The sequence below is a fragment of the Benincasa hispida genome, chromosome 5 (genome assembly GCF_009727055.1).
Source record: "Benincasa hispida cultivar B227 chromosome 5, ASM972705v1, whole genome shotgun sequence".
Classification (NCBI taxonomy): Eukaryota; Viridiplantae; Streptophyta; class Magnoliopsida; order Cucurbitales; family Cucurbitaceae; genus Benincasa; species Benincasa hispida.
Genome location: NC_052353.1, coordinates 61,608,693 through 61,623,820, shown reverse-complemented (window position 1 = coordinate 61,623,820; position 15,128 = coordinate 61,608,693). Strand labels below are relative to the sequence as shown.

The following is a 15,128-nucleotide window of genomic DNA, read 5'->3' as shown; positions in this document are numbered from 1 at the left end:
AAGTGTGGTAGAGTAAAGGTTTAAAAAGAAACCTAAGAATTAGTCAAAGTGCGACTAAGAGGAATAACGGAAATAGCATGACCTAGTAGGCAACCGGAGCTAGAACTTACAACGCTACCTGAAGATCTACCAATGAAGGTAAGTATGAATTTAAAGTTATTCTCATTTAGAGTTTGAGAAAAAAAAGTTATTTTGTAGATAGTTGGGTTTAACGATTAGTTAAAAGATGGCTAGAAGAGGTATCGTTGACAAACTAAGAAGTTAATATCAGCGTAGTGCAGTAGAAGCATGGTAATAGACAAGGTTATAAGAGTTTACAACAGTGGCTGTTGTGAAACCTTAAACCAGAGTTAGTTCAAGTAAATTTTGAGGACGAAATTTCCTTAAGGGGAAAGTAAATGTGAAACCCGGATCTCAATTTCCCTACTTAAGCAGGTAATTAAGGGGATTAACTAAGTGAAAGTTAAATCCTATGTTGAAGAGAAGGAAATTTCTAAGTGTTGAATAGATTTTCATTGAGTAGTTTTGAAGTTAAGTCTTAACTAGTGAAATTTGACTAAGTGTAAAGTAAAAAAGGAACCATGCATTGAGTGTTAGGAAACATTAACGCATAAGATGAGTAGAAAGGCAACCATGCATTTGTAAAGTCGGACGCATGATTGGCCGAGGCATTGGCAAGAGATATTGCCAAGTTGCTCATGCGTGAGCAAGAGCGGAGAGAGCGAGATGTTGAGCACAAGGCACTAAGCAGACGATCGGGTAGCAAATGAGCGAAACTACACGATGAGGTAGGCGATCGTGTAGCAAATGAGCGAAACTACACGATGAGGTAGGCGATCGTGTAGCAAATGAGCGATGCTACACGATGAGGTAGGCGATCGTGTAGCAAATAAGCAGCGAGGTAGGCAATCATATAGCTATAAGGTAGGCAATCGTATAGCAAATGTACGGAGCTCAGCGATGCACTAGACGATCCTGTAGCTTCGAGCGGCGCTAAACGATAGAGCTACACAATAAGCGATGACACTACACGCTCTGTGTAAGCCCTAGACGATAAGCGTAGAAGCTGGACAATAGCGTTAAACGATGGCACTAAACGATAACGTTAAGCATTAAGCGATGCGCAAACGCTAAGCAATAGACTACACGATGGTGCTACGCGATGGGCGTGGGCGCTAGACGATGGGTGTCAGTGCTGCACGATAGGCATAATACTAAACAATGGGCATTGGGTGATAGACGCGAATGCTGGGCAATGACGTTAAGCGATGAGCAGATGCATTAAACGATAGGGCATCGGTGCTAAATGATGGAGGTACACAATGGGTGCGGCAACTAAGTGATGGGTTATGCATGATATTGTTTAGAGCGAGATCATTTACTAAACGATTGAGCTACACGATGGGGCGTTGGAGTTCAGTGATAGATGCAAAAACTGCACGATGGAGTGGTGCTGAGGCTTGCATTACGCATGGTTGATGAGCTCATTCGGACAAATGGTTGTACCGAGAGATGGTTAGACTTGAGTTAGTAGAAGCTGGACGAATAAATATTCATGCAAAGGAAGTCTTATGTATGAGGAGGACAACTCAAGCAGGTGTGTGGCATGAGAGTAGGTGAATGTTAAGGGAGTAGGTGGTGGCAAAACATGGTGCAAACACTTTAAGAGTAGGAGGTGTCTTGCATTGGAGGCTTGGTAAAGATGAAAAGGAACATTTCCTTTGGCCTATAAATACCACCACAAGATGTCTCTTCTATTCACAAGCCAAATCCTCTTCAAAGAACGTAAGGAAGAGTGTTAGAAGGTAGAGTTGAAGGAACTATGCGTTGGTAGTAAACGAGTGTTTTTTTATTTAGGTCTTTTATGTAGAAACCCCTTAAGTTTAAGAGCAATTGCAAACATAAGATATAGCATAATGTAAATATATTTACAAGAATAGTAAATTTTGGACCAGCTCATAAAATCTATCAACAATGCAGTCTATCATCGATAAGGAGAAAAGAGATGTATTTGTTTATTTGATATAAACAAGTGTTTTTTTTATTTAGACTTATTGTATTATGATATATATATATATATTGTGGTGTAAATGAAATTTATGAAGATTTATATATTGTGGTATATTTCATATATTGGTTTATACTGTAATTTATGTCGAGCATTGAGTCAATCTCTAATTTATAAACTGTAGTATATTTCATATATTTGTTAGAATATTTTCAAATACCAAACAAAATATTCTAAGGTATATTTAAAATAATCATAAATCCGTCAAAATGTTCCAAAGTATATTTAAAATAATCATTAATCCGTAAAAAATAAACCAATAAATTGATGTGTGAAAACCAACGTAAATCGAAAATAAAATTTCATTAAATACTTTTTTTTTCCAAATTGAAAAATAGAAAAAAAAATAAAATAAATGCATCTCTCTCCAATTGATAAATAAGAAAAACTATATTAAATTGATATATGCATTTTTTTTTCAAATTGGAAAATAGAAAAAATTAAAATAAATACATTTTCTCTCTCTAATAGATAAATGAGAAAAACTATATTAAATACATTTTCTCTCTTTATAATAAATGTATTTTCTCTCTCTATCACTAAAGTAGCTTCGAAAATAAGATATATATATATATATAACGAATATAAATAAATATAGAAAAAGTAAAATTGTCCAAAAATAACACCTTTTTGAAAAAAAATATTTATGAAAATATATGGACAAAGTAAAAATCCATAAACTTAATTGATGGATCACACTTCATCATCCAATCGATGAAAAAGGTCCGAAGGGAATGATTGGGCCGTAGCAAGATTACGGGGCATCGCTATCATCTTTAGCCCAGCCCAAGATTCCTAGTTCGGCATCACCGTACGATGGATGATGGGGAAGGAAGGAAAGAAACAAAAAGGGAACCATCGTACAGTTTAGCGGGTCTTCTCGTGCTCTCTGGAGATGTTTTACGACATCTACCTCTTCACCTTCAAACGAATTCTTATTACGTTCTGCAACTGATCGCTTGCTTCATTTCAGTTTCTAATATAACTGTTTTGTTTGTTTGGGTTTCACGGTTTTTCTTCTTCTTCTCCCGTGCTGTTGAAGATGGAGATAGCTTATACAAATTCTTTAAGCGAGGAAGAAAAACTGGAAGAATCAAATGAAGGATTTCAGAGAAGTGGAGTGTTTGCAGAGCTCAAACCATATTGCTTGGAGCTGCTACAGCTTCTCCAACAGCCCAAGAAACATTCTTCCTCAATACATTCAATGTTCAAGTTGCTTCGAAAAACACCCACCACTTCTCTGCAACCTTGCTTTGAGTAAGCTTATCTTATCTTGTGGAAATTCTATATGTTATATTTCTTTAACTGCACGTTCGTTTTATATGTTGATCTAATTGCGTGTTCCATTCGAACTCTCAGCATTCACACAATTAAGCATTCCACCACAATTCATTCAAGAACTTACTTGAAAATATAGTTATAGTTCAGGGACGAAGAATATATTTTAGCCTTTGAACCGTAATCGTAATTGACAGGTTCCATTGCTTATCAATCAACTTCATGGAAAATTTGGAAAAATCTTGGAAGGGCATTGGAAAACTGGGCTAAGAAGATAATCGATATGATGTCTATAAGTTTTTTTTATCCATTTAAATATTTTTTGGGTAATGAAGCGAGTTCTCAAAACTTTACCATCTCTTTATACATGCGCTGGAAATTAAAAGCATGAAATAAAAAGATTATCTACTTTTGTTGACTACTTGTAATTTTAGTCCGTTTGAATCTTCATGCAACCCTACCTGATAGTTTAGTTTTTTTCTATTTTCAGTTATGCACTGTTCCCGCTACTGCTGCTATTGGATGCAGCTGTTGTGGATAGATCTCAGCAGAAGGTTGATTCTGGAGATACCATTATGATGTCTGTTACTCATGGTCTGCCTCATAGAGTGAGTGACGGTGTGGCAGAAGGTGTGCTTCAGTGTCTTGAAGAACTTCTGAAGAAGTGCCATTTAGGATCTGTGGAGCAGGTGGTCTAATTTGAAAATACCATTAGACTTGAGATGTGCCTCATTCATTTCCTTTTATTTCTTAAATGTTTATTATCCTTGTAGTGTAAGGAGCTGTTCTTAGAGTGATGCTTGTTGCTTGCGACACTAATTAGTTTCAATCAACTAAACTCAATTAAATATATTTATACTCACGAGAATAATTTTTGTGAAACAGCTCTTGTGGAGATTTGATGTTTATTGCATTTCAATTTACGTATTCTTCCTCCAAAATATGCCCCTGGAACTATAGTATCTAATATCTTCTTGATATAATCTTATGTTATTTTTCATCGTGCTGGGGTTGAGATTTATTATTTACGAGCGTAGTTGACTTATGACATGAATGTGCTTGATAAGGTGAGTTGATTTATTATTGGATATAGTTGACTTATGACACAAATGAGTGTGATAAGGTAATTAGGTTCTCATTTATCTCTTAGATCCCTTGCATTTAACTCAGGGTTGTGTTAAATGTTTATAGCCATTGTCCTCAAAAGATATAAATTTTCTGATGCAGACAAAGTAAATAAAAGAAATATAGGTTCATTGGCCTATTTGTGCTGTATTCTGTCATTCTGTGAATGGCCTTTAAAGACTTTTAATATATCCATTTTCTGAATTAGTTATTTGGCCTAATTATGATGATGTGATAATGCAGATGGTTGTAGTGCTGAAAAAGTTAACATGTGGAGCTCTGTTATCTCCCCTTGAGGCATCAGAAGAATTCCGTGAAGGAGTTATCAAGTGTTTCAAGGCAATCTTTATGAATTTATACCCGTGCTCAGATGATGCATGCTCGTGTAAACAAATATCTTGTTCTCCAGCACTTGCAGAAAACAGAGAATTTCAAGGTCATCTTGATTTGCGTTCAGAAGAGTCGAAGCCAAATGAATGCTTGCTTGAATTTCTCCGGAGTGAAACTGCTTCAGCTGCTGTTGGACACTGGCTGTCACTTCTTCTCAGAGTATGAAAAAGCATGCTTTCAATGATTTTCCATTGTTTTCTAGCATTTATTTTGCCCAAATCTTTCTATTTGTTCATGAGTCTGTGAAAAGGCTGCAGATATTGAGGCTGCACGAGGACATCATGGAAGTTCCAAACTTCGTATTGAAGCCTTTATGACCCTTCGTGTACTTGTAGCAAAGGTAAATATTTAACTTTTGATTAACTATGTACAAATGGGCTACCTGTCATGACTTAGAGTAAATTCTTGATTGGAGGTATATGGGTTTTAGGTCATATGTAGCATGATCTTCACCCACAGAGACTGAGTCTTCTTCCTGAGATAAAGATTTGAGAGGCTCTACCTCTTGATTGGACTGCTTAAAATAAGAAATGAGGATAAAGTCATCCCTACCGATCTTATATTGTTTGATGTATCTTACACATGGAAAACCTGGTTCAAGTTAAAGCAATAATTTATCAATAACGAATTGCTGAGGTTATTCTATGTGCGTGTGGAGCCTCATAGCTGATTTACTTTAGCGTACATGTATATATTTTAGGCCAAAAATCAACATTATTGAAAACCTGTAATCCCCAGTCACTTTTTTATTTATTTGCTCGAAGAGGGAAGTTCCCTGTTTTGATACTCAAAGAATTCTCCATATTATTTCCGTGGTAGTAAATAATAATCTTGAAGATGGATGTTCGATTGGTTTAGATTATCAATCCTATTCTTTTGCAGGTTGGAACAGCTGATGCATTGGCCTTCTTCTTGCCTGGTGTTGTCAGTCAATTTTCTAAAGTTTTGCGGACCTCTAAAACATCGTTAAGTGGGGCTGCTGGGAATACAGAAGCCACAAACCAAGCAATTAGGGGCTTGGCTGAATATCTAATGATAGTCCTCGAGGATGATGCTAATAAATCTAGCCTTGTTATGTTTATGGATTTTGAATCTGAAATTATTATGGAGAAGGGTAAAAAGGCACAATATATTCTTGAGGAACTCCGTCAATTGCCTGATAAAGTCCGAGGTGGGAGTATAGAGGTAGAAGAATCTTCATCTTCTGAGGTGGTGAAGAAAACTACTTATGAATCTGGTTCAAAGGAGAAGATGAGTGCTGACTATCTCAAGGGGAACAAATCTTTTCATGTGGATCGTACGAAGGAATGGGTTGCAGAAACTTCAACACGTGTGGATAAACTATTAAGTGCAACATTTCCATCTGTAAGTTCTTGAATATTATGTATCGAATCCTTCAATACTTCAATACATGACAAATATCTTTTATAGCTCTTATAACTGCTGATGTGTTTGCCGAACTAACTTCTCTTGGTGCTTGTTAGATTTGTACGCATCTGGTAAAAAAGGTTAGACTGGGCATCCTGGCTGCCATAAAAGGACTACTGTCAAGGTGCAGCTGTACACTAACGAAGAGTAGATTGATGCTTTTGGTGAGCAAAAGGAACTGCCACTACCTACTTTTGTTATCAATTTATTTAGGGAGTCAGATGTCTCTTGTTGATGTATTTAAAGTATTGGTTATATTTTGTTAAATTTGTTGCATTTTTTAAATTTATCATATAAAATTCTTTTTCATATATGTGGGACCTGAAAACCTAGAGTGAAGTGAGTGAAAAGTGAAATGAAAATGTAAGAGTTTCATTTTATTGAAAAAAATTATTTATTTATTTATTAAAAAAGACGACTTTTCTCAAGATGAAAGAATAGAAGGGCATATAAAAAACCAAACACATAAAAAAGAGACCTTTTACAAAAGGGACTCCAACTATGTAAAAAAAATGCCTATAGAATAGTTTGTTACAAAAGGTCTTTGAAATCAAAGTCTTGACTAAAATTCACTAGGGTTCCTTTCCACCTACAAAACCTATAAGATCCAACAAACACCTGCAAACCATAAAAAGCGACCCTTCTCCCCATGAGGCAGATTGAAAAGGAGCTCCTCGATCATAATACTAGTGTTCCTGTGACAACTACAAGCATACAATATGCCAAATGTTTGAAAGAATAAGTCCCAAACGGAACTTGCAGACTCACAATACCAGAGAATATGATTGAGATCTTCCTTCGTCTTCTGACAAAGCATACAATAGAAAGGACCAACTAGCGAGGGCAACTTCCTCACAAGCTGGTCCATCGTGTTAGCACGACCATGTAAAACACTCCAAGTAAAGGACCTCACTTTCCTAGGGGTCTTAATCCTCCAAAGAACCGAAAAAACCGACTCTACTAAGGGAGAGGGATTAACCAGGCTATGAAAAAAGACTTGCACGAAACCCCTTGAAAGGATTGGGGCTCCAAACCCTCACATCCCTTTTCCCACGCCTAAAAAGAGTGGCCCTTGAGCAAAAGAAAAGAAGCCACATTCGTCACTTCCCTATTGAAAATAGAGTGACGAATCTCGAAAGAAAAAGAACACGAGCTCCCATACCACACAAGGAAGTCAACAACAAAGTGGTTTTTGAGGGAAGACAAATGATCAAGTCTAGGAAATAAGGCATAAAGAGATCTCTCCCCACCCTATTATTTTTCCAAAAATATGTATACCTCCCTTCCCCCACCAAGGGAGCTCCATTGAAATATCCTTCCACAAGCTTTGGTGAGTACCTTTAAACCCCACTGTCAACCATTCAAAGGATGGGAGCCATGTCTACTAACAAATTAACAATGATCCTATGTTAAAAGGAGTTGTGCTCCGAGGAGAAACGGCACAACCATTTGGTCAACAAGGCTTTGTTACATAACCTTAGATTCCCAATCTCTAGACCGCTCTTGTCGATTGGTCTCTCGATAATCTCCCCTCTAACCAAGTGCGATCCCTTCCCTTGGGTTTCAATTAAAGGGCAAGACCTCGAAGGTTGACCAATGCTGGATTAAAATGGCTATAAGCAAGATTGATAGTTCTTTGCCTCAAAACTGAAATTGATTGTTTTTCAATAATTTGAACTTCATGCTCTTCTTATTGAATGCAATGCAATCAATTATTTATTTATTGGGTTTCAAATATTAAAGTGATACTAGGTTTTACGTATTTTTTTTCTTGCAATCATATAAACACAAGTTCACAGAAAGAAGACTTGGTGGTCCAGCCTCAGGCGGTTACTAAAAAGATTCCCAATTTCCAAAGATAAAAAGGAAGCAACATTATGAAACTCTTTTATCATGGAAGATGAAAGGGAAGCAAACAGAAAAAAGTCCTGTGTTTCAAGAATATTGTTGTCTTAAAAAAAAAATACATTTTCCTCTCCCTGTTAGGATCTTCAAAGACATGGTAGCTTTAAGATTGGTTCTGACGACTATGGACAGTAATAGGTTATTTTAAGATTTTCCATATTTGACGACATCGATATGACGTGACGTGATATCGGAATTTAGGTTTCTCTTGTTTCAGTTTTCCTGGCCTATTTTTGTTAACCTGGATCTATCCTCATTTTACAACTTTCAATTGAGTGGAGGCTATCGATTAGAAACTAATGGGAGAAAAGATCATCACTTCTTTTCTTTATTCTTCTGTTGTAAAAGATATCATGTTTATGTCTATAATCTAATAGCTTTGGGAACGTCCTCATTATGTGTTCAAACGCATATTTAATTCCTCGATGAACATACGATTATGTGATCTTGGAGCTGCTTGAAATGCAACATACTCAAGGAATATGCTGGATATTGTTAGCAAATTTTTTATGCGTACCCATGCAGTCTATTGATTCAACTAGAAAATGTTATACTTGGTTGTGGATCTTGATCATTTTATACGTTGTGAAAAATTTTTAAACTTGCTTACAATGTTTAATTTATAACATATCCTGTCTGTCGATGCAGGAGTGCCTGTGTGCTTTGGCTATTGATGAATCTGAGGATGTTTCATTCACTGCACAGGAGTTCCTTGAATATTTATTCTGGATAACTGGAAACCATGAATTGCAGCATGAGATTGCCAAAATTTTTGTGAGGTTCTTATCTTGATATATAAAGCTACAGATTACTAGAGTTTCTTGGACATATTGTAAAGCTAACTTCTCCCCCATTAAATCTAGGTTGGTTGAAAAGCTTCCAAATGTGGTTCTTGGAAGTGATGAGAAGTTTGCTCTATCACATGCACGACAGTTACTTGTAGTGGGATATTATTCTGGGCCTCAGCTCATTATAGATCATTTTATCCACTCTCCAGTATGAGCTTCTCTCTGATGTTTTAACAGACATGATTATTTACATTTACTTTATTACATCATGTTCAATCTATAACACACAGATGTAGATGAATTATCAAGTATGACGCTGCATTATTGCTTGAAAATTTATTTGATAATGTCTTTAAATTCTGTGGCTTCAACCATAGTTTCAAAATATGAAGATACTTCGCATGGTTGATTGCATGTTTTTGGATCATAACTATGAAGATCTTTTTCCTGTCTAATTTCACTTTGGGTTAATAATGAGCAATGTCTGAAAATAGGGAGACAGTGAGTTCATAGCTATTTTTTACCTCGCCCTGTCAAATTCTGCTATTGATATTTAATCTTGGCACTGCATGATTTTATATTTTGGTTATTCCCCTGGATTTTTTGTCCTTTTGCTCTTTAATCTCTCATTCACTGGTTTTTATGTCGTTAATACCATATTAATTTTGTATTGGTTGTTGAATGTATAGGTAACTGCAGTTCGCTTTCTAGATGTATTTGCTGTTTGTCTAAATCAAAATTCAGTTTACGCCAGTTCTATTGGAAAATTTCTTTCAGCAAGGCCATCATCTCTAGGATATCTGCACTCTCTTACTGAGTTAAAAGTTGGAACTAATTTCATCAGTGATTGCCTTTCCATCATGAATACTGCCTCACCTGCAGTTTCAGAGCTCACAATGGTTCAGGAGAAAGGTATACAGCAATGTGATCATGTGCTTCCTCGCATGCCCCCATGGTTTAATGGTGTTGGCAGTCAGAAACTTTATGAAGCTCTTGGAGGAGTTCTCCGACTTGTTGGTTTGTCTGTGGCATCAGGTTTGAAACCATTCCTTTGATTATTTAGCTCTTCTATTCTTGTGTTTTGTCCTTATCGCATATGCTTTCTTATTACCAGATAGCAAAGGTGAAGGTAGTTTGTCGGTTACCATTGATATCCCATTGGGAAACTTGCAAAAACTGGTTTCTGAGCTTCGTAAGAAAGAATACAGTGAAGAAAACTGGGAAGATTGGTACAGGAGGACTGGTTCAGGACTGTTAGTGCGCCAGGCAAGCACTGCTGTATGTATTCTGAATGAGATGATATTTGGTGTTTCAGAATATTCAGTAGATTACTTCTCAAGTACGTTTCAGAGAGCAAGAATGCACAGGAAGGTTACCAATGACTATGAATGTGCCCCAGCCAATGAAGCTAGATGGAAAATTTCCCTGGAAAAAGTTAGATCACAGTTAATTGATTGTATTGGTAGAATCTTGCATGAATACCTATCTCCTGAGATATGGGACCTTCCTATACAACATAAATCTTCCCCGATGCATCCTGTTGGTGAAGAAGACATTAGCTTACATTTCTTCAGAGACACTGCTATGCTGCATCAGGTAAGCTCAAAATTCAAAACCTATATGCATAGTTGTGGATGTTTTTCTTGGCCATATGGTGATTTGACACTCTATTTAAACTGCAACTTCTTCTCTTGAACAGGTTATAATTGAAGGAATAGGTATTTTTAGTATGTGCCTTGGAAAAGATTTTTCTTCTTCTGGATTTCTTCATTCATCACTTTATTTGCTGCTTGAGAATCTTATTTCCTCAAATGTGGAAGTTAGAAGCACCTCCGATGCTGTCTTACATGTTCTTTCTTCTTCATCTGGTTACCCAACGGTAAGATAATGTGAACACATATTTTACTATGGTTCTCGAGTCTTTTTATGATCAGTTGCAAATATGATCTTTTTGCAGGTTCGAAACTTGGTTTTGGAAAATGCAGATTATGTGATTGATTCAATATGTAGGCAGTTACGTCATTTGGATCTCAATCCGCATGTGCCAAATGTTCTTGCTGCTATCCTTTCCTATATTGGAATAGCTCATGAGATTTTGCCTCTGTTGGAAGAACCTGTATGCCAATTAACATCCTTTAACAACCTAATTCATTATACAGGATTTTATGGGCTTACTAATTGAGGGAGCGCCTGTGATCTGTACAGAAAGAATGCATATGGCTCTGTGGTCATAGTTTTCCATTTTTACATTCTTGATGGCCGCTTAGAACGAAAATTTTATACATTTCTTATATGTGTGGACGTGTGGTTATCTACTTGTCTTTGACTCGGTCTGAATGGGTTGGAAGTCTGATGCACTGAACTATTGCAGATGCATACAGTATCATCGGAACTTGAGATTCTTGGAAGACATCAGCACCCCAATCTAACTGGTCCCTTCTTAAAGGTTACTTCTGAATTATGCATATCCACTTTGTATTAAGGTTTACAATAATTAATATGACTGTCTGTTGAAAGGTATCTGGTCCTTTGCATTGCTGTAAGATTTTAGGTATTATGATCGTTCTTTGAATATCTTTGCTCATTGAGCTCTTTGGTGAGTTTTTGGACTCCTTTGGGTGGGGGGAGGATCTCCTAATTTGTCTCTCGTCAATTTGAGGATTTTTTGTGAGGTAAAACCAAACTGTTCATGTTTTTATATTATTATGAAATTTTTTTTCTCCAGGCAGTAGCAGAGATTGCCAGAGTATCAAAGCATGAATCTAATTCCCTGCCTAGTAAAGCAGCATCATATATTAATCATGTCAAGTCTTTAATCTCTAATGAAGGAAAGCAGGCAGAATTCAAACTTGGAGGAGTATCAAGATCCTGTTATGATGATGACATAAATATATCTTCACTGGAATCAGGTGATTCTTCTTGGTTAAGTAGTTCCATATTATGATGATGACATAAGTTTGCCTCATAGATTTTGATATTAGATCGGCCTTGAAATGTTGAACCTCTGATCTTGGTGATATAAAGTTGAGGCTTTTAGTTCTAAACTGTAACATGCTGAGTATTAAATGTTTAACTGTTAAACGAAATTAAATTATCAACTGTGAATGAAGGAATTGGATGAACTCGCAAGGCACAGAGCTGGTGTTCTTCCTGGCAATCTAGATGTAATAGTATGCTCCATTCAATTCCTCTGTTCTTGCAAGGGAAACAGTGCTGGATATTAAGAGAATGAATTAATCAACATGGCAAAGTTGTCATTGTGCAATGTCATAGGAGGACAAACTTAATCTAGATTATATAAGATGTTTCTAATATTGAAGTACTATGAAATGTTAGGCTGAATCAAACAGAACTATTTAAAGGTTAATTTATTGTTTGTAGAGTGGGAAAATATTTTGTTCAAGTTCAATGATTCCAGAAGATATAGACGAACAGTTGGATCAATTGCTGGTTCGTGCATTGTGACTGCTATACCTCTCCTAGCTTCACAGAATCAAGCAACATGCTTGGTGGCCTTGGATATTGTCGAGGTATGCCTCTTTGGTAGATAAAGTCGACCCATGTCTCGATCCTGTTGCATTACTACTTGTAAAGCCTAATAGGGTGCTTTTTTTTTCCCCAATCTTAAGGGCTTGATTAAACACTTCATACTCAGCTACCTGAAATGAGAGATAAAAAGGCAGTACAGAAATTTACTACAAGCCATGTTGATCTAACTATTCTAGGAAATGTAGCAGTTATTTAGCTTATGCACATTGTATACCTTCCAGGTTCTCTGTTCACACACGTTGAAGTTTGGAGGGAATCTAATTACAGTCTAGGTGCTCTGTGTCACGGTCAATGTTTTCGAGGCGACCCAAGGCGCACGCCTAAGACGAGAGGCGAGGCGACCTTGAGCCATTGCGCCTTACAGACAGCTAGGGCGAGCACCTACAGCCTGGTTGCGCCTTTTGTCACCTTGCTGCGCCTTCATCATACATGAAGGCGAGCGCCTGTCTTCCTTTCTCTTCCTTTTTTCATTCAAATTTTTTGTAACAAGTGAGATGAAAAATCACGAGAAGATTGATTATATAAAGATCAGAAGAGTCAGAAGATTAGAAAGATAAAAAATGAAGAAGAACATCTCCTACATTTATTATATAAATATATTATTATATTATATTATATTTTCTTCATATCCGTGTTCCCGTTGTGCTCCTCAATTTCACAATATCTCGTACATTTTCCCAAGATTGTCTATATTCGAGGCTTCGAGCTAAGAACTGGATTCGCTTGTTAGTGAGAGATCTTTTCATGGCCATTTTCTGTCTGAGAATGTTGCCAAGAATTATTTCACGTCCTCAGTGCGAATTTTACACGATCATGTTTTGTGTAATCATCATCACCATCATTTTTATTTTTATAGGGTTTAGAGTTTAGGGTATATAATGGGCACAAAATGTTTTGATCTAATCATCATTATGAATTTCTGAGTTTATGTTGTGGCTTCTGTCTCTCTCATATCACTTCGATGCTATATAACGATTCCTCTTCACCTCAACCCTTTTTTGGTGATTGAATTCACCTAACGCATGAAATCTTGCTAGACTGATTTTTTTTTTTTTTTTTTTTTTTTTTTTTTGGCTTAAATTTGATTATAATGAAAAAAATCATTTCAATAAATTGTTTGCATAGTATGGCGTTGTTGCATTGGCAAAAGTCGAAGAAGCCTATAAGCACGAGAATGATATCAAGGAAGCAATTGAGGAAACATTGCACTCACATTCCTTTTATCGACTTCTGGACACTTTGGATACTTCTGAGGGGTCGGATGAGAATAGGTTGCTTCCCGCTATGAATAAAATATGGCCCTTTTTGGTTGCTTGCATTCAGAACAAAAATCCAGTGGTGAGTTATCATCTGTCCACATGTCTTTTTCCCCAGTGTTTGATCTAGTTTTTACTCGAGCAATTGTTGTATTTCTTAATTCATGCAACTCAGGATGACGATTTTTAGGATTTTAGTTGTCTTTTTGTTCAAATTGCCTCTGACCTACATAAACTCGAACAAACAACAAATAAATCTAGTTAATTTTAGATTATGCTGCTGGCCTGCTGCCTCCTTTCATATTTAATGTTTATTGATCTGGAAATAGTAATCAATGCAACTTTCGCAGGCTGCACGAAGATGTTTAAATGTGATAAGCAGTTCAGTACAAATCTGTGGAGGAGATTTCTTCACACGACGTTTCCACACAGATGGATCTCATTTTTGGAAGCTTCTGACTACTCCATTTCTAAGGAAACAAAACATGAGAGAAGAGAAGGCAGTACTACAACTTCCCTATCGAAAAGCATCTATATCATCAGAGGACTCGGTTGCTGAAAGTTCCAATTTGAAAGTTCAGGTCGCACTGCTCAATATGATTGCTGATCTATCTAGAAACAGAAGAAGTGCATCGGCATTGGAAGTAGTTCTGAAGAAGGTCAGTGGCATAGTAGCAGGTGTAGCCTTTACTGGTGTTGTGGGGCTTAGGGAAGCATCTTTGAATGCGCTTGGAGGTCTTGCATCTATGGATCCCGACCTTATTTGGCTTCTCGTCGCTGATGTATACTACTCCATGAAGAAGGACATGCCTTCACCGCCCACATCAGAATTTCCCGAGGTATCTCGACTTCTTCCATCGCCTTTATCTCCGAAAGGGTATCTTTATGTGCTTTATGGGGGTCAAAGTTTTGGTTTTGACATAGAAGTATCGTCTGTAGAAATTGTATTTAAGAAATTGCAATCCAACATTTTTACGTGTTAATACGATTGTTAATACGATTCCAAGTATTTATAACACAGGGGTATATGAGTATATTTACTTTATTTCTTTTCTTGTTTCTAAGATCTTGAGATTTTACCTTGATTATTTTTTCTATATTCTTTCATGTGATAGCATATCTTTTACACCCAAACTTTATAATAATTAAAGCTTGAATGCTCCATATCCTCAGAGCTCCTGGGAAGAAAACAAAGTAAAATCGGTAGCAATTTTTAAACAATTTGCAAATATATTATTTTTATCCTCTTTATTGGATTTCATCTCCTTGAAAAATGTAACAAATATAAGGTTACATTTCTTGATGATCCAAATACTAAAAGACAAGCCATGCTAGTAGAGA

General features: G+C 36.5%; 1 protein-coding gene across 3 annotated transcripts; it reads left to right on the top strand.

Moving 5' to 3' along the window:
* Positions 1-2,909: 2,909 nt before the first annotated feature.
* On the top strand, positions 2,910-14,836 carry LOC120077473. 3 transcript variants are annotated; one of them, XM_039031352.1, is made up of 17 exons: positions 2,912-3,325; positions 3,837-4,035; positions 4,715-5,020; positions 5,112-5,201; positions 5,744-6,226; positions 6,346-6,453; positions 8,843-8,973; positions 9,058-9,190; positions 9,672-10,017; positions 10,097-10,578; positions 10,682-10,861; positions 10,940-11,098; positions 11,354-11,428; positions 11,708-11,891; positions 12,364-12,512; positions 13,657-13,869; positions 14,138-14,836. In XM_039031352.1, the coding sequence occupies exons 1-17, from the start codon at positions 3,111-3,113 to the stop codon at positions 14,768-14,770; spliced, it is 4,086 nt and encodes a 1,361-aa protein (XP_038887280.1). In that variant the 5' UTR covers positions 2,912-3,110; the 3' UTR covers positions 14,771-14,836. The 3 variants fall into 3 exon arrangements, with proteins under 3 accessions (XP_038887282.1, XP_038887280.1, XP_038887281.1); XM_039031354.1 differs by lacking the exons at positions 13,657-13,869; positions 14,138-14,836 and adding an exon at positions 12,753-13,611 and having other exon boundaries at positions 2,910-3,325; XM_039031353.1 differs by lacking the exons at positions 2,912-3,325; positions 3,837-4,035 and having other exon boundaries at positions 4,881-5,020; positions 5,119-5,201.
* Positions 14,837-15,128: the final 292 nt, after the last annotated feature.

What these genes read in the sequence shown, in the direction of transcription:
- LOC120077473 (XM_039031352.1), top strand. Translation starts at nt 3,111, where the DNA reads ATGGAGATAGCTTATACAAATTCTTTAAGCGAGGAAGAAAAACTGGAA. An exon ending in ATTTAGGATCTGTGGAGCAG is followed by an intron (nt 4,036 to 4,714) that starts GTGGTCTAATTT and finishes GTGATAATGCAG; the next exon opens with ATGGTTGTAGTGCTGAAAAA. An exon ending in GGCTGTCACTTCTTCTCAGA is followed by an intron (nt 5,021 to 5,111) that starts GTATGAAAAAGC and finishes GTCTGTGAAAAG; the next exon opens with GCTGCAGATATTGAGGCTGC.